The sequence below is a fragment of the Perissodus microlepis genome, chromosome 15, assembly GCF_051167445.1.
Source record: "Perissodus microlepis isolate ML-2025 ecotype Zambia chromosome 15, ASM5116744v1, whole genome shotgun sequence".
Taxonomy (NCBI): domain Eukaryota; kingdom Metazoa; phylum Chordata; class Actinopteri; order Cichliformes; family Cichlidae; genus Perissodus; species Perissodus microlepis.
The window spans coordinates 37,894,457-37,920,767 of record NC_140475.1 but is presented as its reverse complement, the minus strand read 5'-3'; the positions used below and the strand labels follow the sequence as shown (position 1 = coordinate 37,920,767).

Below are 26,311 nucleotides of genomic sequence, written 5' to 3'. Positions count from 1 at the left end.
TTAAAAAAAATGCAGTTCTAAAAAAGTTTGAAAGTGACTGTCATGTGAAAATGGCCAGCTTTATATCAATAATAATAATAAAGAAGAATGAAACAAAGAAAAAGGATGCCTCACCAGTTGGAGGCATCGCTTCCTGAAAAATGAGCGAGTCTACTGGATAAAATTCTTTACTTTCTCTTTTGGGGGGATTTTTTTTTTTTTTGTCAAGTGACCTATATTTGATAACAGCATAATAAAAGGAGAAATTCTATTTTTTGTGTGCCACCCTGATATTTTTAGTGGTCCCCATATGGCCACCCCTATGAAAAAATTCTGGAGGCGGCCCTGTCAGGTACAAATTTTAGTGTCCATAAAGATGCGTAAGAACGACGGAAATTTAAGCTTCCTTCAGAATGGCCCAGGACAAAGAGTACATACAAGTTGTGTTTTGTGTTAAAACCCTCAGTGTATTGTTTTTTTTATTATTATTGTTTCATTATTCTTTTTTTCTATTATTTCACAGTTGTGTGTTCTGCCAGACTTGTTCAATTTAATATAAATAATTAATTTTAAAAAAAAATGCAGTGGCAGTGAGTAAGGTCGCTAAAAATATTACGACCCCTCAACTGCATCCTTGCATGATGACATCATTCTGCGACAAGCTTATGAACGAACTGAGTGAGTGTTCCTCAAAGAAGCTAAGCAACGTAAATTCTCTTTTTTAGGACTGATTCGCATCTGAAACTCGGAGACGACAGGTAGGAGAAACGCTTAGCTGTATTGTCAGCCTCGCTTTGGCAGCGTGGAAGGTTTATTTATAAAGCAGCGCCTATGTACTCAAAGGAATATGATCAGCTAGCCACCCGTTAGCGTCGTGCCGCTATGGTTTGACGAACACGTCACGCCAAGCTCCTTTCAAATCTCTAGCAGTACATCGTGGTCTTTCTTCTAGAATCTAGAGCGACCCTCAAGTGTAATAGAGGAAAACTTAAAGACGTATCTTTAACTCTCGAAATCATCTGTCAAATCCGGCCTGTGTTGCATACAGAAAGTAACACGGGTTGACTAAATACAAGCATTTTAGCATCAGCTTCGTCTTTTTTTGTTGACACATTCTTTCCATTTCGAGTCATGCTCAGTCTGAAGATAAACCAGCTGCTTGTTAACTTCAAAGGAGATAAATTCGTGTCCGACGAGTCAGTTGTAGTCTTAAGTTTTCAGGGTTTCACCAATACAGCATAACCACCTAATTCAGTACCGATTATAGTAATAGCGTTAGACTGCGAGATTTGCCATAGCAGTTCCAGGAAACCCATTTTAAAACGTAACGTATACCCTCAAGAGCCAAATAAACCCTAGATGTGTGCTGATTTTTAGTTGTCCTAACTGGTATGCTAGCACGCCAAGCTAGAAATTAGCCAGAGATCTTGAGTCACTGTGTCTGCGGTGACTCCTCATAAACTTCACTGATTTGAGCAGTTTAAAACACGACAGACAGATCTCCTTTATCAGCCCGCATCAGCTGTTCTTCTGTTTGTGTAATGGTTTTATGTTCAGAGGTGGTTAACGTTAGCTCTGCTCACACAGTGCTCGGGTTGCTAGAACATTCTCCATGCTAATACCAAAGGGGGTGGCTAAACATATGGTGTGGTGGAAAGAAGGTACTTCCATGTCTCTGACGAGCATTAATCACTGTTGATACAAGGTGTTAATGTATCATTAATAGCATTATCTGGCAGAATACCCAGACAACTAAAGTTTACGCCCCCCTCAAAACAGCAATATAGCAGAGGCTGAAACAAAGAAGTTTGTGCAATGACAATAAAGGCATTCCTTCATGCTGCATAGATCAAATTCAAAATAAGCAGGTGTGATCAAAGTACATCAAAGTTAGTACTCAATCCTGGTTGATACCAAAGAAAGTAATAAATATAACAAAATGTATGCATGCATATAAATACATGCTGCATGTCTACATATAGAGAGTGATGTGATTTTAAAAAAATCAAACACGTCTGCAATATCTGACAGCTAATGAGGTTAATTACTGACATAATGAGGTCTAAAAAGGGCATTACTGATGCTGAGTATTTCAGAATTAAAGATGGGGTCTGCAGTTTGTGAGATAGAAAGAGTTAGAGAGCTAGCAGAAATGTCATGAGGGTAAAAGGCTGGAAACCTTTTCCTGTGACCCTTAGGCCTGCAGGCAGCACAGTTTTGAAAACAGACTGTTTTTTATAGTGTAAATGCGCCGGCTCGGCAACATTTCTGGTTTGGTCCGTACCGTGTAAGGTGTTTAACATAAATTCCTATAGTCAACTAAAGTTAGCCACACTCGTAAGCTTGAAAACTCTGGCTTTAGGCTCAGAATACATTACTGATATGCTATGTGTTTACCCTCTGATCTCCTCTTAGTGTTGTTAAAAGAGGTTATGTAGTACGTATTCAAACTTTGCTGAAATATGTTGCTCACATCAAATTCAAAGTTGGCACATATTCTTTTTAATGAACAAATGCACTGCACTATTTTCATATAATACTTAAGCGGCATTTAAATGATTTGGATTTCATTGCATGCATTATGTACATTTACAGGGTTCCGGTTCTTATTGGAAACAAGGTTTTAGTTGCAGGGTGTCTCTCCCTCAGTCAGCACAGAGACGCAGCACCTCTGCCGCCATGACAGACAACAAACGCCTCGCTTTCTCCATCATCCAGTTCCTCCATGACCAGCTCCAGTCAGGGACTCTGTCTTCAGATGCTCAGGAGAGTCTCGAAGGTGAGTCCTCAGACATGAAGAAGAAGAACATGAAGCTGCTCAGTTCATTTCTGTCCTGACTCAGAATGCACACTTAAACTTTCTCATGGGGAATAAGTATGATGTTCAGAGTTTGTGTGGTTTGCTGCCGTGTGTCGTGGTGTCTTATAACCACGGACCAGGGATATCATAATGAATGGAATTATTATTATTATTATATTTGTTTTTATTACAAAAGCTCAAAATTCCTGTGACTCCATTTGACTGTGATCTTGGTCAAAATCATCACTGACTGTTATGCCAGCAGATTTTCTGACTGAGTCAGCTACAGCACTAAAAAAAAGTTCACTTTAATATTTCTTTCCACAACATATACAGCAGCACACATAGTCTGGCTTCATATGTCTGAGTCTGGGTTGGAGGAGCAGCAGAGGAAACAGAAGTACAAATACTTCAAAATTAAGCAGAGTAACTCATTTTTAGGTATCTGTACTTTACTTGAGTATTGGTTTTTTATGACAACTTTTTACTTTGACTGTCTACATTTTTACACAAACCTGTATTTTTTACTGCTTAAATTTTCCAAATGGGTTTGTTACTTTGGGTTTAAGACGTCTGTGCCTTCAAACATCAGACGGATTTGAGCCAAGTAGCCCAGTTGGGACCAGTAGCACATAAAAGACAGTCCTATTGGTGTATCCATCACCAGGTTGTATCATGTACAAAGAAATGAAAGAGGCATTGTTTATAGAGCTAAGTGGAGCAGAACAATCCAGTGGTGTTCTTGGTGCAGATATCCCTAAGAGGAGCGAGCATACAGGGAATAACATGTTAAGTAGCAGCTATTTTCAAATGCAGCGTTTCTGTAATTGCTCAACAATCATCAGTAAACACACAAACTGTTCTTGTGCAGTTTGTCATGGAGTGTGTTTGCTAGCTAAAGGTCCAGCTGCTGTATTTCTCAGGGAGAGAAAAGAATGAGAGATAACTTGAGTCAGAGATAGAGAAAGATGTAGGAGAAACAGGACAGTAGAGGAGGAAGAGGGGTTGTCTTTGAAGGTAAGGACTGCCCACTGACAAACTGACAAACTGATATTAATTGACAAGCTGGATATAAAAGCTACATGTAATGTCTTGATTTTTTAATCAAATACTATATATTGTGTGAAGCTATTTGTAACATTCCTGCAAAATAGACATAATAATAATGGATTGCATTTATATAGCGCTTTTCGAGACCCTCAAGGCGCTTGATGCACATGATGCACAAATGCATCGTGTCTATGAATGCATGTTGCATAAAATCCTGCCGTTTAATGCAGGATAAACAAGTTAGTTTGCTGTGCTGTAAAGCACTGTGTTGGGCTGGTGCACAACAGTTATTTTGTTTATGATCAGTATTAAGTCACATAAAGGATGGCTTACAGGTTTACCCATCTGCCAAATTTCACTTTATCTCCTGACTATACTATTATTGTGTCATTACAAGGATTAGCACAGGTTTACTTAGCTTTGGGCAAAAACAGCGAGTAGAAAAGAGCTACTGTTTACTCTAAAGTACATTTCAGAGCCTGTACTTTTTCACTTTTACTTGAGTGAAATTTAATCAGTACTTCACTTTTGTTTCACTTTTTTAACACAAGTCTCTGTACGTCTGTTAAAAATATCTGTACTTCTGCCCAGCAAAGAGTGCGCATTAGATCAGTCTTTGAATTAGGGCTGCCACAAACGATTATTTTGATAGTCGACTAGTCACCGATTATTTTTGCGATTAGTCGACTAATCAGATCATGAACGTAAAACGTACAGCTTATTGCACCAGCATGCATCTGCTCTTATATAACTATCATTAGCTTACAGCTTTAAGTGTTTAAGGTATGTGCTAACTAAACATAAAGACAAGATGATAGTTTATTAAATTTTAATGACATTTGTAGATTGTTTTGGTGAAGTTTAATAAACACCTTGCTATCTAAAATATAACAGGACACCGGAGTATATTCTCGAGCATCTCACACTTCTGATGATCAGCTGTCTGCTTGACATTTATTCAGCTGTGTAAAAACTATAACTTTAATATCAGCCAAACCGATTTACTTAGGAACAAATAAAATACTGAAAAAAAGCCAAACAATAACATTTTTAAGTTATCTAAGTGACTTATATATCATGTTTAACCTGAGTAGCGAAAGACGGCGGTGGGTTTGAAAACGATTTGCGGGAGTCCGGTGTTCTCACCGGGTCTAGTGAGCCTTGCCCCCGGCTAACTATCGAGCTAGTGGGTAACAGACGTCTCCGAAAACGTCGGAGCGCTTTTGAAAATATGTGGTGTCTTGATAAACTGAGCAGATATTTGAAGTTTACACAGCTACATTCCCGCCTGAAAATATGTTGAACGTTTATTTTGTGACCCAGAAAGAATAATAAGAGTAACATTAAAACTAACTAGCTGCCGCCATTGTTGGAAACTGAGCTGGGCTGCGCTGTGAATTCTGGGACACAGTCTTCTTCTTCGGGGTTTAACGGCAGCTGGCATCCTTGTACATGCAGTGCTGCCATCTTCTGTTTCAGTCCGTTATTACACTCTTAAATCCTACTACTTATTCCTGCATCTTTTGGGATCTTACAAAGCTTCAAACGATGCGTCGACTATTAAATTAGTCATCGACGATTTTGATAGTCGACGTAATCGTGACTAGTCGACTAATCGTGGCAGCCCTACTTTGAATAGAAATCTTGACCTTGAACTTGGATTTGTTATTTACATCCCAGCTGCTACCCACTTGGCTACAAACTATTCATTACTATAGCAGCCAGAGCCTTTAGATACTGGCGCTCCTTCATCATCTTCTTTCCCCTCTTTTCACTCCCAGCGTCCTTATATTGCATGTCATTAACTTTTGTAAACTCTCTAATTTTTTTGTTCTTTGTGTTTTATCTCACACTATATGGTGTCTTAAGACATCTGTTGTGTGTGCTGTATAAATAAAACTGAATTGTAATAAATCAACAAGGAGCAAAGAGATGATCCCAGAGACCACTGAACCTGACACCCTTCACCTGCTGAATGCTGTTGCTCTGTGTTGTCCACAAAGATTATTAATAGAATCTGTGACATAGGGCAGGCTGGCAGTTTGCATTGCCATCACTAATTCAAAACTTGTGCCTGGTAGCCTGATAGAGACCAAATAGCTCACATAGCACATGTAACACGTGCTGTAACACTACATGGATGCCGTTGAATACTTTCTCGAGAATAACAAAACAAATGGTGTCTAGATGAGTAAACCATCACTTCAAAGTGTCCTTGAGAGGATAAAGAGTCGGTCAGTATGAAAACCTGATTGTTTCTCCTGAATTTGAGGTTCACCTAATGGCTCCTCCGTTACTCTGGCATAGACATTCTCTTATGATGCTCTGTTGAGGACACAGACAGCTGCAAATATCTGTTGACAAAATTTATATCACTCTGACCTAAGCAAACCATAGTGGACTTGTAGACACAAAGTATAATAAAGGCTTCAGAGAGGGAAAGGCATTTATGCCACGGAATATTTTACCACCATATCCGGGTATTCCAGAGTCGCTGTCCTCAAGTGTGCCTCTGAAACAGTTGGATCATTTTATCGGCGTGTCAACCAGGAAACCCTCACAACACCCGAAGAGCTCAAGACAAACATCATCTGCATATAAGTCCAGTCACAAAATAGTTTTTTAAGTAACTCGGTGACCTCAGTTAATCCACGTTTCCCCTCAGAGGATGGAAAAGGACCTCAGGCTCTGCCAGATGCTCTAAGAGAATACCTCACTGTGGGCCAGATGTACTAAATTGGGCAAGATGTCATGTGAGCACAATTTCCAAATAGCGCTCATAGGTGTGTTTATTTTTACAGGTGATTTACAAAAGTTGTGCTTTCTTTTTAAACACTGTCAGTCAGTTCATTATCAAGTGCAAAAAATAAGACATGCAAATTTTAGTAAATCAGGTTGTGTGCTTGACTTAAATACTCTCCTCCCTGAGCTTCCAGAAATAGATGTGCAACAGGGTCAGTCACAACAAACCTCAGTTCCCATTCCCATTGTCCCATTGTGCTCTCGTAGTAAATATCAACAATACTTTTACACCAGAACCAAGTTTGCAGTAGTAAACCTGGCCATACGTGCTCCCAGACTGTTTGTTATCCTCCCCCAACACCTGATCCAACTCCCCAACAGGTGAGAAGACCTCAGGACACACAGGAATGTTTCTGATTCCACATCTTGGAGTAGTTGAAAGATCACGACAGATTGAATCGTTCTTCCTTTTGTGTGGCTCTTTTATTTTATTTTTTGGAACCAGCTTGTTGTTGACATGATCTTATTGTTTTTCAGTTGCTGTTCAGTGTTTGGAGACGGCGTTTGAGGTTTCCACCGATGACCAGAGTCTCGCGGTCCCCATGACGTTACCGGAGATCTTTACCTCCGCTACAGCAAAGGTAAACACAGAAAACCCTTGCAACTTTCCAAACGGTTTCAGTTTTGTATTGCAGAGATGACAAGTCTGCACATTTTGGCCTTTGCATCAATTTCCTGCAGCTAGTCTGAGTTAATTTCACTGTTCTTCCAAAGCCAGAGCTGAAACGAAATGCATAATAAATATCAGTATTATTTGCTGTGGCTTACAAAAGGCAAAGTAAGCTATTACATACTGGTGAAGATCCAAATGCCATTCTTTAAACGTTTAAATGGAGCACTGGCCTTAGTGCAGGTTGCACCAAATGTTAATTTTACATGAGCATATTTTTTTTAAGAGTTTCTCTGTGATCTTGCACACCTGAAGAGTCCGTCTGTCTGTTTTTAATAGTTGTTTTACAGGAAGTCTCATTTAACCCAGTGTTTGTTTGTTTGACAGTATTCAGCTCAGTCGCAGGTCAACAACAACTCCACCCCAAACTCCCCAACAGAGGAACAGAAAGCAGAGGCTGAAAGACTCAAAAGTGACGGTGAGTCCAGGCTGGTGTGAACACGTTATCTAGAGCAGCTAGTTTGCCTTTGTGTTCATTTGTAGGGTTAAGCTGGTACAAGGAAGAGATGATGCAAATGAACCTGCAGCTTCTTGAATGAGGTTTTTGGAAAGCTGTAGGAAGTTTTGTTTAACCCTTGGTTTTCCTGACACTCTATAACAGAGACTCACAGAGGCAGAGCAGATACATTAACTGGAAATACAGCAGTCAGAAGTAAAGTTACGTGATAATTTACTCAAGCACAAATGCAGTACTGTTGATGTAAGCAGGCAACAAAAGTGGCCTCAAGGCAGGTAAATGATGAAAGCTAAAGTGCTGACTTCTGTCTAATCATCTATCCCCAGTATAGAAATAAGAGGACATGTATTTATTGTTATCTGGTCTTTACGTCAGACGTCATCAGCCGTGTCAGGCCCAAACTCTGCTGCAGGTTATAAAGTCAAACGAACACTGCAGCATCACTGAGAGTTACAAACTGTCTAAATTCTTTTATCTTTAATAAAATGATCAGTGTTGCTGCTTTACCAGGTGTAACAATGAAGTTTAACATCCAGGCATCTATGAAAACAGAACTGATTACATTTAACAGAGTTAGAAGTTAGCAGGAAGTTAGCTCGCTAGTTTCCACCTAAGCATGATATAGCATGTTCTGACTGAGAGATTTGTGAATAAATTCAAACGTACAGCTCTGCTGTCACTTCCAACATAAATGAAGACAGAAAACTAAACAGCAGTGACGTTTGTAGGGTTACTGAAGTTGGGCTAGCTGGTATATAATGATGTGCTACATGATCGCTAGCAACACAGCTATGTTAGCATAAACACAGTGAAGCTGGAGGATGAACGCTAACTTTTTTCCACTCGATAAACGTTAACGTGAAGATTCCTGATGGTTAGAGACAAATGCAATCGCATGGCAGGATGCTGTAAACGGACTTCAGTCAGGAGAACAACTGAGATAATCCATCCACAATACGAGGTTAGTCATTCATATACTGCTGCTGGGCTGGAGTTACATCGTAAGGGTTTAAACACTGAGCTGTAAAATGAACAGTGGTGATTAAAACCGAGAGAGGCCGACAGTGATCACTGACTGTTTTTACGGGCTTGTTGAGATTAGAACAAGGTACAAAGTATTAAAACATTTTAAAAACACAACAGCCTTAATAAACACAGAGTAGTTTGGACCTGGAAGCAGGATTCATCACGTCATCACTTTGAGGATTGAAATGAAGTTGGGAGATTCCAGCAGCCAAAACAATAAATGCAATTAAAATAAAAAATTAAGCTTATAGTAGAGTAGCTCAGTAAAATAAAGGGTAATGTGACAAAAACTTTACTTAATAAGGTAAAAAAAAAATCATAAAAAGTGTCTGTAAAAAATAAAGTCAAATAAATAGCTTAAAAATGTTAAATACAGAAAGTTAAAGATAACATTTAAAAGTAAATATAAAAGTCTATGTTTCACATGATACTATAGCATTAGTATCTCTACGCAGCAAAATACTAGGAAAAATCAGTGACGCTAAATGAATGGAATAAAAAAATAATAATTAATGCTAATGATAGCAAGGACAGCAAGTGAGAGATGACATTAGAGTGACTTTGCTGTATAAAGTTTATTGCACAGTGCTCAGGTGAGTGAGGTGTTTTTGTTCTTTTCTGTTTTCTCGACTGGAGGCAACGACCAGATGAAGGTGGAGAACTTTGCAGCTGCTGTTGAGTTTTACTCGAAGGCAATCGCCATCAACCCTCAGAACGCCGTCTACTACTGCAACAGGTCGGTCAGCATCACTAAATATTTGTTGTTCATTTTATTTTAAAAACAGTAAAATTGTATTTGATGATGAACGAGAAACAAAAGAACAAACACTTTTCATGTGTTTTCACTTGTTTTGTCACTTTAGATATTTTTACATACTTTGTTACATAAAACCTTTAAGTTTGGTCCTTTAAAAAAACAAATTCTTCACATCTTGTCACATGACAGTATTGTTAGAAACGATTTTTTCTGTGCTGTTTATGTACGTTTTATGCAAATTCTTTGTTGCAGTTGTTTTGCTGTGTTCAGATTGTTGACGTTCACGTGAAGCAGTTAGTATTTGTGTGTTTTTTGTGCAGAGCTGCAGCTTACAGTAAGCTGGGGAACTACGCAGGAGCCGTGCAGGACTGTGAACGAGCCATCAGCATCGACCCCAACTATAGCAAAGCTTATGGGCGGATGGGGTATGACAGCATCTTCTCTTTGTCTTTCATTGTTGCCGTGAAGCGATTTCACATTGACATCAAAAGCTACAAACATCTCACATGTAGAAAAAATGTCCTGTGTTTATCAGAGAGGAAACTGCAGGAAGGCATTTCTTTATTCTTAGGCAGCAGAGAGGAGCTTTCCTTTTACACCAAGGATGCGTCTCACAGCGCCACCTGCTGGTGTGGACCGGAGCTAATAGCAAATCTTGTTTTTTTTCCTATCAGCCTACCTCTCTGACATGTTTGTGTAAAGTTTGGTCAGAGGGTTCCTTTGTAAGTGCGCATGTGCCATTAGCCTGCTGCCTGCTGGAACCTATAATTTCCTTCGGGATTAATAAAGTATTTCTGATTCTGATCTGCAACCTGGACACTGTTGCATCACACGGCTGTAGTTTTCTCCATTACATATACACGTTTATTTTTAATAGACGAATTACCAACAAAGGCTCATCAGAGGATTATTGTCTGTATGTCCTTTAAAATCAGACAGACTGGGCATAAAATGACGTAAATGAAACCAGGTTCTTCGAACGAATGGATTCCACAAAGAGATCCAATTTAAAAATTTCTGGTTTTTCCTATAACTTTTATTTTCTTAATAAGTGACTTTGGAGCATCAGAAAATAAAGCTTTCACAGTGTTTGGCTCCTTCAGATCTCAGGATTTATCTGTTGAATAGTAAAATAAAATATAAAAATTGTGTCTTCTTAAGATGATGAGTATTTATACTCTGCCTTTGTAAAAGTGTTTTAGGAGCAAGTAAAGTTTGCAGTTTTCATAAATGAAGCTCTGTGCTGAAGCTGAATATCTTTGGATTTTGTGAAGCTGGTCAAATAAACAAATCTTGTTTTACGATATTTATGAAGTGTTTAAGTTTTTCACTGTTTTGTCTTTGGAAGAAAACTGTCAGTTATTAAACACAAGTGGCAGATTTACTGAAAATGAAGGTTAGTGCTGACCGCAGCCGTAAAACCAAAGTCAGCCAGCACAAAGTTATTTCCACAAAGTTTTTACTTTATTTATTTATTTATTTATAATCAGTTATACAGGAGTTTGCAGTTGTTTAAGTAGACAAACATGCAGCATTAGAGCATGAAGAATGAAAAACTGGAAGCTCCTTGCGTTCTGTTTTCAGCTGTTTCTGGTCCTGACTTGTCGTCTTGTGTTTCAGTTTGGCTCTGGCCAGCCTCAACAAACACACAGAAGCAGTCAGTTACTATAAGAAGGCTTTGGAGCTCGACCCAGATAACGACACCTACAAAACCAATCTGAAGATCGCAGAGGAGAAGATGGACACGTCCAGTCCGGTGAGAAGAGGCAGGATGAGGGATCAAATTTCCGACTTCCTCACAGCACTGTGTTTACGTGAACCTGTCTCTGTTCTCTCAGACTGCAGGGCTGGGCGGAGTCGATCTAGCTGGTTTGCTGAGTAACCCCGGGTTCATGAACATGGTGAGATCTGAGTGTTTGGCCTGTAACATTTCTAAGCGGTCACGGAGTTTTGGCAGCCATCAGAACCAGTTGCACTCGTCAGAGCTCACAGCTAATTTTCTTGTTTCGGTTTCCTTTAAATCACCTTTTCTGTTGCATCGAACCATCGTACAAGTAGGAAATGAAAAGTTAGCCAGTAGAAAACTGCTAGTCAACAGCCATAGTCACATGAATGTGCACACTGAGCATAGTTAGCTTTAGGCATTACTTTGGTTGGTGCAAACAAAATGTAAATGTTGACTATAATGAGGTCCAACTAAGTGTTTAGAAAAGCCTGAGCAAAGACACTGATGAGACCACATTCTAAGAGTTTGCCTCTAATATACAAAAGCACAAAGTCATGTGACTTCAGAAATTATTTTGATAATAAACAAGCAAGTGAAGGTTAGCCAGCAACATGCTGCATTGGGTACCACATTATCAGTGTGGCTTACTTTAGCAGAAAGAAAGCCAGTTTTGGGCAGTGAAGCCAAGCTCAGTTCATGGAAGCCACACAAACTCCAACCTGAGCTGTCTTTGTTTGTCTTTCTGCTGACACAAAATCGAATCCTGTTTCATGTAGCAATATAGTTCTTTGAGTCAATGAGGTCTCCTGATTTTGGCAAAATACGTTATCGGCTAACTTTCCTAATTGACAGTAAACATGTCGGTGCGGTGTAGGTGGCTAACCTTATCTTGCTTGCTCCTGTAAATGCTAGAAAAAATCTGGTTTTGATAGCATTCACATGCTATTGCTATTTGGTTAGCTTGCAAAAGTACTTGACTGATTTCATCATTATTTTCAATAGTAAATTACACAACTGCACAAAGCAAATCTGTGTGATGGCCAAATTTGCGTCACTCGGTCCTCGTCAGAACCTAACGACCTTTCAGATGCAGAAACTATAACATGCCTATTAGTCCATACAGCACATATAATGCTGGTGTGTGTCATGTCAGTTTTGGTAGGTAAAACTCACTTGGATACTAATTTCTAAAAGATACATGCACACAGCAACATAATGAGTTCTGTTGACTCAACAGCCACGCATAGCATTGGTATAGTAATGTTTTTTATTTTCTCTTAATTACAAGACACTCCTTTAAAGAAGTGTAGAATTTCAGAAATGACCAGAAAAAACCACACACACATTTGAACAGTGATTAAATTGCAGCTTACATAGACAGTGAGAACTCTGAGAATTTATCAGCATTGCTCATTATTTTTAATTTAGGTATTTACAGTTTCTGTTTCTACTCAGTAAATTTTTCCATCCTACTCTTGTCTCTTTGCAGGCCTCGTCTCTGATGAACAACCCTCAGGTTCAGCAGCTGTAAGTCTGTCTCACTTCATCTGAAATCCATTCTTCCTCTGTGGTTTGTCAGAGTTAACTTCCTGTCCTATGTTCCAGGATGTCCGGGATGATGTCTGGAGCGTATGGTGGACTGGGAGGTGGGGGCGCTGGAGGTGGAGGAGGTGCAGCCCCGCCTCCTGGGGCTGCACCAGCAGCCCCTAGTGCCGCAGCACCTGGAGATTTATCAAGACTGATCCAGGCGTACGTACCTGAGCACAGGGACTGGATTTTAAAGCTGGTGGTGTCAATGAATAACAGGTGATTTTGCCTTTCTGTTTGCTTCTGCAGAGGGCAGCAATTCGCTCAGCAGATGCAGCAGCAGAACCCTGAACTCATCGAACAGCTGAGGAGTCAAATGCGCAATCAGACACCCAGCTCTGGGAATGAGGAGCAGCCGTGACCGTCGCATAGAGTAAATACACACTAATTCAGTTTAACACACCACAGGTCTTACTGCTGTTCTTCATCCACAGTGTATGAGATGAGCTTCATCCGGATGGTGTCACAACCAGTCGTGCATGATTGCATAGTTCATGCAACGTAGAAAAGCTCAGACAGTGAAGTTATTTAATTACAGTCTGTGTGATGTAAGATTTATTTTCCTTTCTTTGTGTTTTTGGCAACTATCATAAAAATGGAACCACAGCAACAAAGACATCAAAGTTTAATGTAATGTTAATGTATCCACTATTGTTCCTGATAATAACTGCTATTCGCTGAACTCCTGCGCATATTTACAATCTTAAAGTTTGTTCTTAGCACAAACTTAGAGCAGTAGCTTAAACTTAGCTTGTGTCTGTACACATGAAACTGAACCATAATCATTGTCATTATTTCCTGTAAATGGTTTTTTATCATGTCAGTGATCACTGATCACAATACAGAGTAAATTTGCTGGAGAGCTGACGGCCTCCTGTGAGGCCTCAGCGTTGGTCACAATGTTTAGGCAAATCTAGCAGTGCCTTCACCTCGAACTCAGAACGAAGTTTTGAATACCTGCCTGTAACAGCAAACATACTGAGGAGGAGGAGGACACTGAAAGCTGGAATTTAAAAAGTCATATGCACTATAACACACTGATCTATGAGATAAAAGGGATTCTACATATTTTTCACCTTCAGCTGTAAAAACATTCAGTTAAAATATACATCTCTGCCCGATAGCCTCTGTTTAGTGTGAGTCCTCATAGATACAGAAAAACTAATAATTGAAAATACAGCGTGACCATATTGATCGTGTAAGACTTTTACACTCAAGAACAAGAAATGTGTTCTTCAAGACATGAAGATGTTCATAATTTCATGCTGTAATGTGGAGCTGTGACTTTATTGATTCTCATTTTGGCAGGGTTTATATTTTTGTTTCCTTATTTATTTCAGGTGGGACGGGTTTATGGAGGAGGAGGAGCACGCACTGTCTGACCTGTTTTTCTTTCTGATCTGGATCATAATAACTCGGAGGACTCGAAAGAAGTTCTGTTTTTCCATCGCTGATTAATTCCTGCATGAGAGAGAGAGCACAAGCGAGTCCTCCCTTGTCTTTCAGGAGGCACGTCACCGAAAACTCCACCCACTTCCTGCAACTGTGTGGTTTTTAGATCAAATGCAGAATAACCAGAGTTCTGATAGGATATTGGACACCAGATGTTAAACAACTGTAGAAACCTGGAAAGTCTTATCCTCTAGAAACTACACAGTGTACCTGTAAATGCATTTTTGTTGTTTTTGATGGGTGTGTCAGAGTATGAGTGTGTGTGTATGTGTGTGAGGATGAGTGTCAGGGTTAATTTAGTGTAAATGAACTAATGACTCCTCGGTCACACGAAGCTCTGAGGAGGCACCAGGGAGGCTGTTTGAACACAGTTTAAATAAAAAGACCATCTCAACATTTTACTCTTCTCGTCCAAAGTGTGGTTATCTATTTACAACCAGCAAAACTAATGCAGCTCCTCTTCTTCAGTGAAGTCTCTTCTTATAGCTGCTCCGAGTTGTAGTGTTGATTTAATTTAAACTAAAAAAAGTCACAAGAAGACGAATCAAGAGCCAGAAAAAACAGAAAACGCTGGTTCCAAAAGTAGAAGTCTACTGTGTCCAGTAAAACACTGGACTAGATGATTTAATTAATTAAGTGTCAAATGTAAGATGGGTTGACTTAAAAAAAATATTGAAAGAAATATATATTTACAGGAAAACATACACATTTATGAGGGGAGAAATTATAGTGAGATGGAAACCCGAAGTAGGAATGGCATAGTTTGGCCATTTCTCATGACTCAAAGGAATAAAAAGAAAAAAAAAACAAGGAAGTCCAGTTTATTCAATAACTACTCTTAACCTAATTTCACACCAATCGAAAACAATAACAACATGGTCGACACAATATTTAGCACTTTTGAAAACCTTAAAGAAATTACACGTATATCAAATTTGAATATTTTTAATATAACGGAATATGTTTAAAAAAAATATGTATGGACAGGAAAAAAAATCATACTTAAAAATCCGTTAAAACAATTTTCCTTCGGCTGGTCCTTTCAGGGGTCGTGCGTCTCCATCCTTTGTCACGCCAGGACGCTGCACGTCACCCTGTTTGTGGACTACGTCATCACGCCCGGGGGGGTGCGTTGCGTGATGGAAACGCGGAAGTATTATTGTGCACCTGCAGTAGATGAGAGCGGATGTTCTAACAGGTAAACACGGTGTTTGAGTGATATTTGCGGTTTATCTTGTTGTTTCGGAGCTAAAGCCGCTGTTAAGCGTGAACCGCAAAGGAAAACAACTGCTTTCCCTACCTGAGCGCCACACCGGTTTGTTAGCCTCTTTAGCCCCCCATGAACAAATGACAGAAAGCTAATGCTAGCGTCAAGTTAGCCGCTGTTAGACAGTATTCGCACGGAAACAGTGCGGTTATTTGCGTTGTGTAAACTTTCATTTTTGTTCTACACACTTGATGAAGTGGGACCAAAGACGTGATTACAAGTTGTGACGCTGAATTACAATAATAAAAACAAATTGATTAGACTGTCAGACGTAAAGGAGGACCCAGTTGTCTTGTTTTGAAATTACCCACCGGAAGTAGCACGTATTCCCGCTTGGTGGTTTGACATGTTTTTCTCCCGCATCATATTATATATTAATATAACAAATAAAAAACGGATAAAAACAGTGGGACAAAAAAACCGGTGAATGGGGTAATCTCCACAATGAGAGCGCTCGCGGTGTTTGTGTTCTGACTAAAGGTAGTAACTGTGTCAAAGGCGACAACAACGCGTTTTAATGGCTGCCACAAACTAATGAAATCCACCTGCTAATTACATATGACAATACAACTGACCTAACATTCAGATCATTTTTCCCTCAGTAACAGTTTTTCCGAAACGCTATATTTAAGTTTGTAAATTCGATATTTGATAATAGTTAATGTATTAATAGCATGAGTGGTGTCTAAACTCAGGTGTTGCTTTAGGTGACCTGCAAAGCCACTGTTTCATATTTGCTATTTGGTGTTAAGGTGACAACTCAGGTGATAAGTCTCATTGAGATTGAGATTAAAAAGTAAAACATGTGGCCAAGAGTGCAGCAGGAATGGCGACAAATGTAACAAAGCAGTTCTATGGAAGGATTTTAGGAACCCAAATAGGGCTGAATTAAAATTAATGTAGAATACAAAGTAGGTACAATATTACAGTCTTTCAAAACAGGTTATTTCTTTGTTTTACATATAACCCCTTTGTAAATCCTGTTGACGTCAGCCTGTTTACCAAAATAAGCAATAATACAGCATTAAACATAGAAAACATATAGAAATGTCAGCAATACTTTTTTGACAGACAGTCACGTTTTTGGCACAGCGCCGGTGATCCAGATTAACTGGTGAGGATAAAACGGGTGTATCATACACCTGATTTTTTAGGAGGAAATAATGACAAACCAGGAAATAAACTCCAAAGGCACCAAAAAGGCATTTAACTGTTGGCATTGTCTCACAAAAGAACAATGCAGACTCTAACAAACCAACCAGATTAAGCTGTGATACATCTGCACCTGGATTCATCCAACCAGATTTTAGCCAGAGACTTCCTGTTCCATGTTCAGTACATACGAGATGACCTCTGCAGCTGTTTTTTGTGTTGCTCCATTACAAAGAAACTCTCAAGTAAATTAAATTTCAGCTTTATTTTCACTTTACTATACTTCTGATTAGTTTACTGGTAGTGTAAGTTGGGGTGTACATAAAGTGTTCGAAAGTTAATATAAGATTTGATATAAGAGTTAAAATTATATTAATATGCAAAAATATCGACTTCCAGGTGGTGGTAATGCATAAACTCTATATTTCTATATGTTCCCCATAATATATATGGTATAATTACATACATTCTTCACTCATTTAGAAGTACAGATACTTGTATTTTTTTTAAAACTGGTAGAAGATGAAATACAGATTCAACTAATTTACTCAAATAAAAGTGAAAAATACGGCTCTGAATGTATTTAAGCTGTGAAATTAAAAAGCAGGTCTTTGAAGGACTTTTCTGTTTTTGTGCAAATCTAACTGAACCTCATGTCATAATAACATAATAGTAAAGTAGTATTAATACACGTGAACAGGAGCATTTATTTAAATTGTAATCATTCTAATGAATGTACTCCGCTAGAACACGTGGCTGACTTTGTCTGAACACCTAAACAGAAAAATTAGCATTGTTCTATAAATGATGCATAACTTATTTAAAATCATTTGAAATGGTGGATTTAATGTTGTACTAATAATGACAAGATTGGACCTGCTGACATTTTGTTTATTTCATGGTTTCTTTGTAAGGGAGCGGTACAAAGAACAACTGCAGAGCTCATCTCTGATGATTGAAACAGGAAGTCTCTGGCTAAAAGCTGGTCAGAATGAAACCAGGTGCCATGGAAAATAATGGGAAAATAATGATGGAAATGAGAACATTTACTGAATTCAACGCCGGTTAACCTGTAACTTCATCTTGCTCAGGGGCTCTGGCTTTGACCTCTGACCTTCATCTATAAAATGTCAAACTTCTGTATTGCTTTTTAATTGAAAGAAAATCCAAACCTAAAGATGAGAAGTGATTTTAGAGTAGTTTGCTCTTAGTAACATGTTTAATTCGTCTCTGTTTAGCTGACTTAATGTTACATGAATGTCCTGATACTAAACTGACTCAATGAACTAAAGAAAGAAAGATGAACACCCCAATTAAGGTATAAGAAAGATGTGAATATATATGGGGGATATCTTTAGATGCATTTTTCCAGCACAGACCAGTGCAACATGTGTTTATTTCTTGTGTTTAGACCAACATCTGCCTGTGTCTCCTCCACTGAAACCAGCAGAGATGTCCCAGCAGCTCCAGTAAAGCCCATCAGAAGCAGCAGACAGGAGGCGTGTGTGATGACTTTGTGTTCACCGCTCCGTTCGCTCTAGTGTCTCTGAAGCATCAGGATGCAGATCCTGGTGGCCAAGCTGCTTGGCCTGCTGGGCTTGTTCGGCCTTATGCTGGCTGGTGTGCTGGTCCCAGTACGTCTCCTGCTCGTTGACTGTGACAGAGCACAGAGATACAGGAGGCCATTGTCTCTGTGCAATTCATTTGGAGGGGGCGTGTTCCTCGCAACATGCTTCAATGCTCTGCTTCCTACTGTCAGAGATAAGGTAAACACACATCCTCTCACCTTGCACACATACTTTGCATTGGCTTCTTAAAAGTGAAGCCAAACTTTCCAGATGAGTTCCTGGGCTCAGTCACTACTTTCAAGTCTTAGTCTGATTAAATAAAACACCAAGTTCGTTTTGTAAATTATGTTCTCACCAGAGCAAAGACTTTGCTCTGATGGTTTGTGTTGTCATTGGTATTTCATAGCAACTGCTCCCTCAGGATGTCCTGTTTCAGAATACTAAGATAACGATAAAGTTGAAGTTTTATCTGCTTATTGTTGTGGTTTTCGTTTTGCGCCTTCAGGTGGTCGATGTGTTCCAGCAGCTGAAGATCAGCAGCGATTATCCTCTGGCTGAAACAATGATGATGCTCGGCTTCTTCCTCACCGTCTTTATAGAGCAGGCTGTCCTCACCTTCAGGAAGGAGAAGCCATCCTTCATCGACCTCGAGACTTTCAACGCCGGCGGCTCCGAGGCCGGCAGCGACTCTGAGTATGATACCCCTTTTATCTCCTCAGCACGGGGCTCACCGAGCAATGGCGGTCACCGCTCCCACGGCCACCACCACGGACACTTCAACCCGGCCGAGCTGGCGGGGGCGGGGCCTCTGCGGCTGGTCAGCTTGGTCCTCGCTCTGTCTGCGCACTCCGCATTCGAGGGCCTGGCGCTCGGCCTGCAGGAGGACGGGGCCAAGCTGGGCAGCCTCTTTCTGGGCGTGGCTGTGCATGAGACACTGGCAGCCATCGCCCTTGGGGTGAGCGTAGCTAAGGCATCTCTCGGCATGAAGGACGCCACCAAGCTGGGTGTGACAGTCAGCATGATGATTCCGCTGGGCATGGTGGTGGGAATGGGCATCGAGTCGGCCCAGACGCTGGCGGGCAGCATAGTGTCCGTGGTGCTGCAGGGACTCGCTGCCGGAACCTTCCTCTTTGTTACCTTCTTTGAGATCCTCACCCGAGAGCTGGAGGAGAAACAGGACCGGCTGCTCAAAGTGCTTTTCCTCATCATCGGCTACGCCGCACTCGCTGCTCTCGTCTTCATCAAGTGGTGACAGACACCCAGCGATGCCAAACTATACTAAGAGTTCACTTTAATGAAGCAATCAGTTGTGGGAGGCGGCAGCATGTGGCGTTTCTATTTGCAGTGACCGTGGCGTTTTAAACAGGAAATTACTCTAAAATCAGACTTTTGCCCCTAAAGGACGGATGAGTTCATTTATGTGTTTAATAACTAATATCTGTAACTGGCTGCAGTGAGACTGCTGCTGCTGCACATCTGGAGCTGTAATATAAGGACACTTCAAATTTCCTTACAGCTACTTTATAGTCTATAATAAACCATTTATGATATTTGTAGGCTGCTTGGAGATGCTAAACAAAGGGGCTTAAAATGTTTTTAACTTATTTTTATAAACCTTTCCGTTACAGTGATTGAATCTCGCATTAGAAACTGCAGGCTGAAGGGGGCGACTGCTACATAGGGCTAGCGCTGCATTCACATATATGTGTGGGGTAACCAAAAAGTTCCAGGAATGAGCCCCTAAAAATAAAAAGCCGTCACTGATTTACATGTAAGGTCATCTTCTTGGGCACTTCTAGACCATTTTCAAGACAGCTGCTATTTTTAGATTGCTTCATTAAAGACCTGCTAGGTCCTGTTGTACTAAGCTTCCTCTGTCTCCTTCACTGTGTCGGCATAAGTCTGAACTGTTTTTAATTTGTGGGAAGCTGAAAAGTGCAAATCTGGTGGTCTGTTAATGTGGAAAAAGTGGTCAGAACAGGGCTTCCAGCAAGACATCTAAAAATAGCTGCTCTGCTAAAAACTATCTGGATCTGTCTGAGATGATGACATTGACCAAGAGATTGTTTCATATTAAATATGGTCGGGTTGTTTTTATTTTATGGACCCGTTCTCAGGCCTTTTTGGTCATACCTCATAAGGTAGTATGTAATACCTGACTTCTCAGGATTCCATCTCACTGATATTGTTCCTAACATCTAGCATCCTCCCAGTTTTAGGTCATTTGTTTCTACATAGTTTCAGGCCTAAACGTCAGTTTTTATTTATTAGAGACAGGAGTGGTTCTTACGTTTATAAAACACGCTACATCCTGGACGGCTCTTCTCCAAACTCCGAGTGAAGTCGAATCTTGCCGCTCCACCTATCTGTAAATTGCGAATACAAATGCTTGTCCTCCATTTCTTATTGTCTGTGACATCAGGAAAGTGATGTCACGGATGATGATCAGCTGATTTGCTTTTTCAACATAGTGTGAAGTGAATTTTTCACAGAAGTTTTGTGGATACGCATTCACATTTGCGCTTTGTCCAATCTTGCTTCTGCCAATCTGCATCTTTACGTAGACTTTGCATGTAACAAACAAAGTCTATGCAGAGAGAGACTTTAAAGTTGTGATTCTCAAACGATGAATGACCATGAAAAACAACTTTATTTTAGGAAAAAAGGGTTTTCTGATGCTGCTCGCTGACCTGTTTTAATTCATCTCCTATCCTTTTTAACCCTCACCCATAAAAGGCTGATGAGCTGTTGTTGGGCGGCGTCAACAGCCGAGTTTGCAAATACAATAACTCGAGAACAAGGCTTGGTCGGCTTTTCTGAAAATCACCTGTGATTTAGAAATTTGTACCATAGGAGGCTATGAGGAGGAGGCTGAGGTGGTGGCCACCACATTATTTTTTATTGGTGATCTTTGTTGTTGCGCTATGAGAAGCACTGCTGTAGAGAGATTCAGGTTTTCATACAAACTGGGAGACCAACTCAAACATTTGGATGTCAGGAAGGCGACAGAGGTGCAGTATCAGCGCGCGGGGATGTTACTGATGATGCAAGCCGAACACGTCCATGTTTATAGTTTTATTTACTATTCGTCTACTCAGTAACAAGCTAAAGCCTTTAGCTTACAGGACTGAGAAATGGAATCAGATTTGTCCTCAGTAACTCGCCCGCTCCCCTAGCCTAGATGCCAGAGCTGTGAGCCAAAGGTGAATCCCAGATATTTTCTATTAGTTTGTCAAAGCTCTTCAGTTTCTCTTTTACTCATACTTCTGTTTTTACATGCCTGCTGTATTCTCAGAAATGCCCACACAAACACACTGGAGCCTTTTAGCTGCTTTTTCTTTCTTCATGTGTCCATATTGAGATCTGGATCAGGTTTGTATTTATGATTGTTTTTGCCATTTTGTCTTGATGTCATTAATATGTTTTGCAAGGTGATTTTTTTGTGTGTGTATTAGTTGGAAATAAACTGATTACTATCTGATACATGCATTTACGGCTTTGTGTTTGTTGGTTCACTCAGACTGTAGTCTGAACTTAGCCTAGGGCCTGTGCTATGAACCAGGTTTGGCATACCCAGGGTATCACCACCATACGGTTTGCTGATAGCAGAGTCAAAAACAAAGAGGTTAAATGCATAATACATGATAAAAGCAGCGCAGCTGCACAGAACAAAAAACTGGCTTAGAAATTGTAAACTTTTTGAAGGACATGAAATCAGGTGACTGCAGTCATGAAGAACAAAGGACTGTCCTGTAAAACCTTCAGTGCACCCTTACTGCTTCCATGGGAAGTAGAGAGCAAATAGCAGCACGATGCTGCTCATCAAATACATTCGATAACTGATCATCAGCGAGCATGAACGCCTCCATGAAAGCAAAAGTTTTGCCAGTTTGCTGGTCTGGAGCATTCAGGTGTGTGTTAACACATCGCCATAATCTTCCCAGGAGTAGATGTAAATTCAGCCATAGCTCAGACCGTGCAATGCTCAGAGAAACTGCAAAACATGGAAGAGCTGCTTCTCAAACTCCACAGGTTAGGGCAGGGTAATCGCTTAGGTTGGCAAAGTTGCATCTGAACAAACACAAGATTTCTGGAACAATTTCCTTGTTACAGAAGACCAAAGTGATGTTTGGCTATAATGCAAAAACACCACATTTAATGAAAACCAAACACAGCGTATGAGCACAAACACCTGCACGTTGACAGTTGGTATGAGGTGCAATATCCTCTTAAGTTTATTGTACTAAGAGGATATTGCCTATTAGATAGGGGGAGATTTGGGCTTGTTTTGCAGTCATTGATTTGACCATGAACCTTAGAAATATGGTATCTAACCAGATTCATACTCTGGATGGCATTACCTTGGCCTCCAGTAACGCTGTGAGGAACCTTGGAGCCATTTTTGACCAGGACATGTCCTTCAACGCACATATTAAACAAATATGTAAGACTGCTTTCTTCCATTTGCGCAACATCTCTAAAATTAGAAATATCCTGTCTCAGAGTGACGCTGAAAAACTAGTTCATGCATTTATTACTTCCAGGCTGGACGACTGTAATTCATTATTATCAGGATGTCCAAAAAACTCACTGAAAAGCCTTCAGCTAATCCAAAATGCTGCAGCAAGAGTACTGACAGGGACTAGAAGGAGAGAGCATATTTCTCCTGTTTTGGCTTCCCTTCATTGGCTTCCTGTTAAGTCCAGAATTGAATTCAAAATCCTGCTCCTCACATACAAGGTCTTAAATAATCAGGCCCCATCTTATCTTAATGACCTTGTAGTACCATATCACCCTATTAGAGCACTTCGCTCTCGCTCTGCAGGCCTACTTGTTGTTCCTAGAGTATTTAAAAGTAGAATGGGAGGCAGAGCCTTCAGTTTTCAGGCCCCTCTTCTGTGGAACCAGCTTCCAGTTTGGATTCGGGAGACAGAAACTATCTCTACTTTTAAGATTAGGCTTCAAACTTTCCTTTTTGCTAAAGCATATAGTTAGGGCTGGACCAGGTGACCCTGAATCCTCCCTTAGTTATGCTGCAATAGACGTAGGCTGCCGGGGGATTCCCATGATGCATTGAGTTTTTCCTTTCCAGTCACCTTTCTCACTCACTATGTATTAATAGACCTCTCTGCATTGAATCATATCTGTTATTAACCTCTGTCTCTCTTCCACAGCATGTCTTTTATCCTGTCTTCCTTCTCTCACCCCAACCGGTCGCAGCAGATGGCCGCCCCTCCCTGAGCCTGGTTCTGCCGGAGGTTTCTTCCTGTTAAAAGGGAGTTTTTCCTTCCCACTGTCGCCAAAGTGCTTGCTCATAGGGGGTCATATGATTGTTGGGTTTCTCTCTGTATCTATGAAGCGCCTTGAGGCGACTTTTGTTGTGATTTGGCGCTATATAAATAAAATTGAATTGAATTGAATTGAATGAACTCATCTGTATACTGCGAAGCCATCCCTTTCACCTCCTGCGTCTTAGGTCACGTCCACATGAAAATGCCATTTTCAAATCTATCCGGGCTAGTGTGGACGTAGCCTTAGCCAACCCGTCAAGCTTTCTGACAAAAGTCACACTTTTCGAAAACTTCAGCTTAACGCTTTGGTAAAAGAGAAGCTGATGCTGACAGGATGGGAGCTAAACAACTGAAACAGGTCTAACCAGTGTGACTTTTTTCCCTTCTCTTGTGTCACTACATTGTGAAATAAATGAAAAGATGACTCATCTAAGGAGTTAGAACATGAAGTGAAAAATGTATTAAATTACACCACAGTTTAGAAAACACCCACTCACCAAAACTGTGAATGCAGTATCAGTCTGACACTCTTAACCTTTGAAGAAGCTTCCTGCTGTGTGACTGTGCTGCAGCGTCCGAGTGATACGTTGAGATGGAATCAGGTAACAAATGTCGTAATATTTCAATCTGCTCACTGAAAAACTGCAAAAACCCTCAAAACAGACACAAAGAAAATAACTGTCAAAACATGAAGTGGCTGTTTAGGTTATAAATGTGTTGTAACGTAGTTGCAAGTGTGAATTTCGGTTAATTCTGTTTAAAATTCTCCCCCACAGTTAATAACATTGATGTCTATGAATACCTGTGGGTCAGTAACCAGGACATTGCCAAAAACACGCTGCATACACTGTTTCTACAGCACATGCAGCTTGGAGACCTGCAGGCAGACAACTATGTCAAATTCATAATCCAAGACATCAACTATCTGGAGGTGGTCACAGACATGTTGGATGAGATGAGAAACAAAGTCAAGGTCCCCGAGGACCTCCACGATTTCATGGAGGATAGGTATGAAAGCTACAAGACGTATGCTGAAAGCACGTTAAAGGAATTTAACCTTCAGCAACCTCATTTAACATTTCTCTATTTAACTGGAATGTTACTGTTTTGAAGTCATTGCTACAATTTATATTTAACCTGTGTCAATAATTAAATCTACTTGTCACATCCACAGAGTGTGTCAAACATTAACCAACCCCTGTCATGAAAAAGTACTTGTCTGATTACAAAGACATCATGGAGAATCAGGATCCCATTTACTTCGCCGTGGCTCTGCTTCCCTGCTCCAGGCTGTGGCTGTGGCTAGCCAATCAGCTCAACGAGAACTGCTGCAACGCATACTTCACCTGGAAGATGTCCAACATGTACGGCCACCCAGAACAGCACTATAAAGAGCTGCTCGACAAGTATCTGACCACACCAAAACAGAAGGAACTGGCAAACAAACTCTTCCGCCAGCAAATGAACAACGAGCATGACTTTTTTGCGTCTTCACTTGAATGAAACAGGAGCAGTTAATAATAAAACCTTCTTGCTTTCAACTGGTTAGAGTTAATGTGCCTCTACTGCCCTCTGCTTTTCATATCTAACATAGTGCATGTGAAGAACATACTCTTCTTCACCAGTTCTGCACTGCAATAAAAACTGAGCTTTGTTCAGTCAGTGCCTTTAGATTCTTATTGCTGTTTCTCACTCAAAGCAAAATGTCTGTCCATCTATAAAATGTCCTTTATGGCCGTTACAGCAGGAAGTACGCTGTTAACATCTTTGTATTGTTAACATTTTGTCTCTGAATTACTGTAATACTCTCTGTTTAAGTTCAAAGTTAATGAATAAAATATCTGCTGTACTGTGCTTGTTCTTGTGTATTAACTAAAGTACAGTCAAAGTTTTATTATATAGCATGTTTCAAGATAAATATCACGAACTGCTTCACAACAAAAATGGTAGAACTTCAAAACAGAAAAAGTCACCAAGAAGCAAGTTTAAAAGATGACTTTTTTTAGACTTTTAAAAGCAATCAGCAAGTTTGATAGAAGCTCAGAGAGAGATCCAGGGCCCACTGCTGTTCTCAGCTCAACCCTTAAACCCACAGACTGCAGGTCCTGCTACTGGAAAAACATCTACCAGTTTACTCTCATGGGGATTCTACATAATCTAAACTCCAAGAGTTCCAACTAAAAAACTGCAAAAGCACAAAAACTTTGAGAAAGTGTTTGTTTGTTTTTTCTTTCTTCACAACATGATGCTTGGCTTAAACTTCAGCACTTAAAAGCATTGGGTTGCTGCCATGTGATTGGCTGATTAGATGTTTGCTAATAAAGTGGCCTCCTGTCCTAAGACAAAATGAAGCCTCTTGATTTATAAATGTGTTCGAAAGGTTTGGGCCTTAAAAAAAAACGTAGGTGCATGTGAATGTTAAACGTCCAACCAAAGAAATCGAGACTGAACTCTGGAGTAAATATAGTTGTTAATGAAGATTCATTGACCAACAGGTTCATTAACATTTCCTCCCGTCCCGTGCAGTCACCCTGACCCTGATTTGAGACGTTAAAGTGAAAGCTTATTGAGAGTCCAGCAGCTTTTCCTAAAGCTGAAGGTTCCTCTGACCCATGCTCACCCAGACTCTTTTGCCAAAAGGTGTAAAACCAAAACAACAATAACACGATTGAGTCTAGCAGCAGGACCAGATGCCAAAGGCCTGTGATATTTCCTCCACCTCTTTAA

General features: G+C 40.2%; 3 protein-coding genes across 3 annotated transcripts; all 3 read left to right on the top strand.

The window, feature by feature from the left end:
- The first annotated feature begins 614 nt into the window (after positions 1-614).
- On the top strand, positions 615-14,707 carry sgta (small glutamine rich tetratricopeptide repeat co-chaperone alpha). The gene is made up of 12 exons (XM_084953668.1): positions 615-737; positions 2,575-2,758; positions 7,109-7,212; positions 7,629-7,719; positions 9,421-9,520; positions 9,862-9,966; positions 11,162-11,297; positions 11,380-11,442; positions 12,757-12,794; positions 12,873-13,016; positions 13,104-13,227; positions 14,195-14,707. The coding sequence occupies exons 2-11, from the start codon at positions 2,659-2,661 to the stop codon at positions 13,213-13,215; spliced, it is 993 nt and encodes a 330-aa protein (XP_084809794.1). The 5' UTR covers positions 615-737; positions 2,575-2,658; the 3' UTR covers positions 13,216-13,227; positions 14,195-14,707.
- Positions 14,708-15,366: 659 nt separating this feature from the next.
- On the top strand, positions 15,367-21,774 carry LOC146372663 (zinc transporter ZIP3-like). The gene is made up of 3 exons (XM_084953670.1): positions 15,367-15,504; positions 18,137-18,491; positions 18,799-21,774. The coding sequence occupies exons 2-3, from the start codon at positions 18,285-18,287 to the stop codon at positions 19,543-19,545; spliced, it is 954 nt and encodes a 317-aa protein (XP_084809796.1). The 5' UTR covers positions 15,367-15,504; positions 18,137-18,284; the 3' UTR covers positions 19,546-21,774.
- Positions 21,775-23,993: 2,219 nt separating this feature from the next.
- LOC146372662 (uncharacterized) lies at positions 23,994-25,424 on the top strand. The gene is made up of 3 exons (XM_084954079.1): positions 23,994-24,186; positions 24,361-24,654; positions 24,777-25,424. The coding sequence occupies exons 1-3, from the start codon at positions 24,177-24,179 to the stop codon at positions 25,085-25,087; spliced, it is 615 nt and encodes a 204-aa protein (XP_084810205.1). The 5' UTR covers positions 23,994-24,176; the 3' UTR covers positions 25,088-25,424.
- Positions 25,425-26,311: the final 887 nt, after the last annotated feature.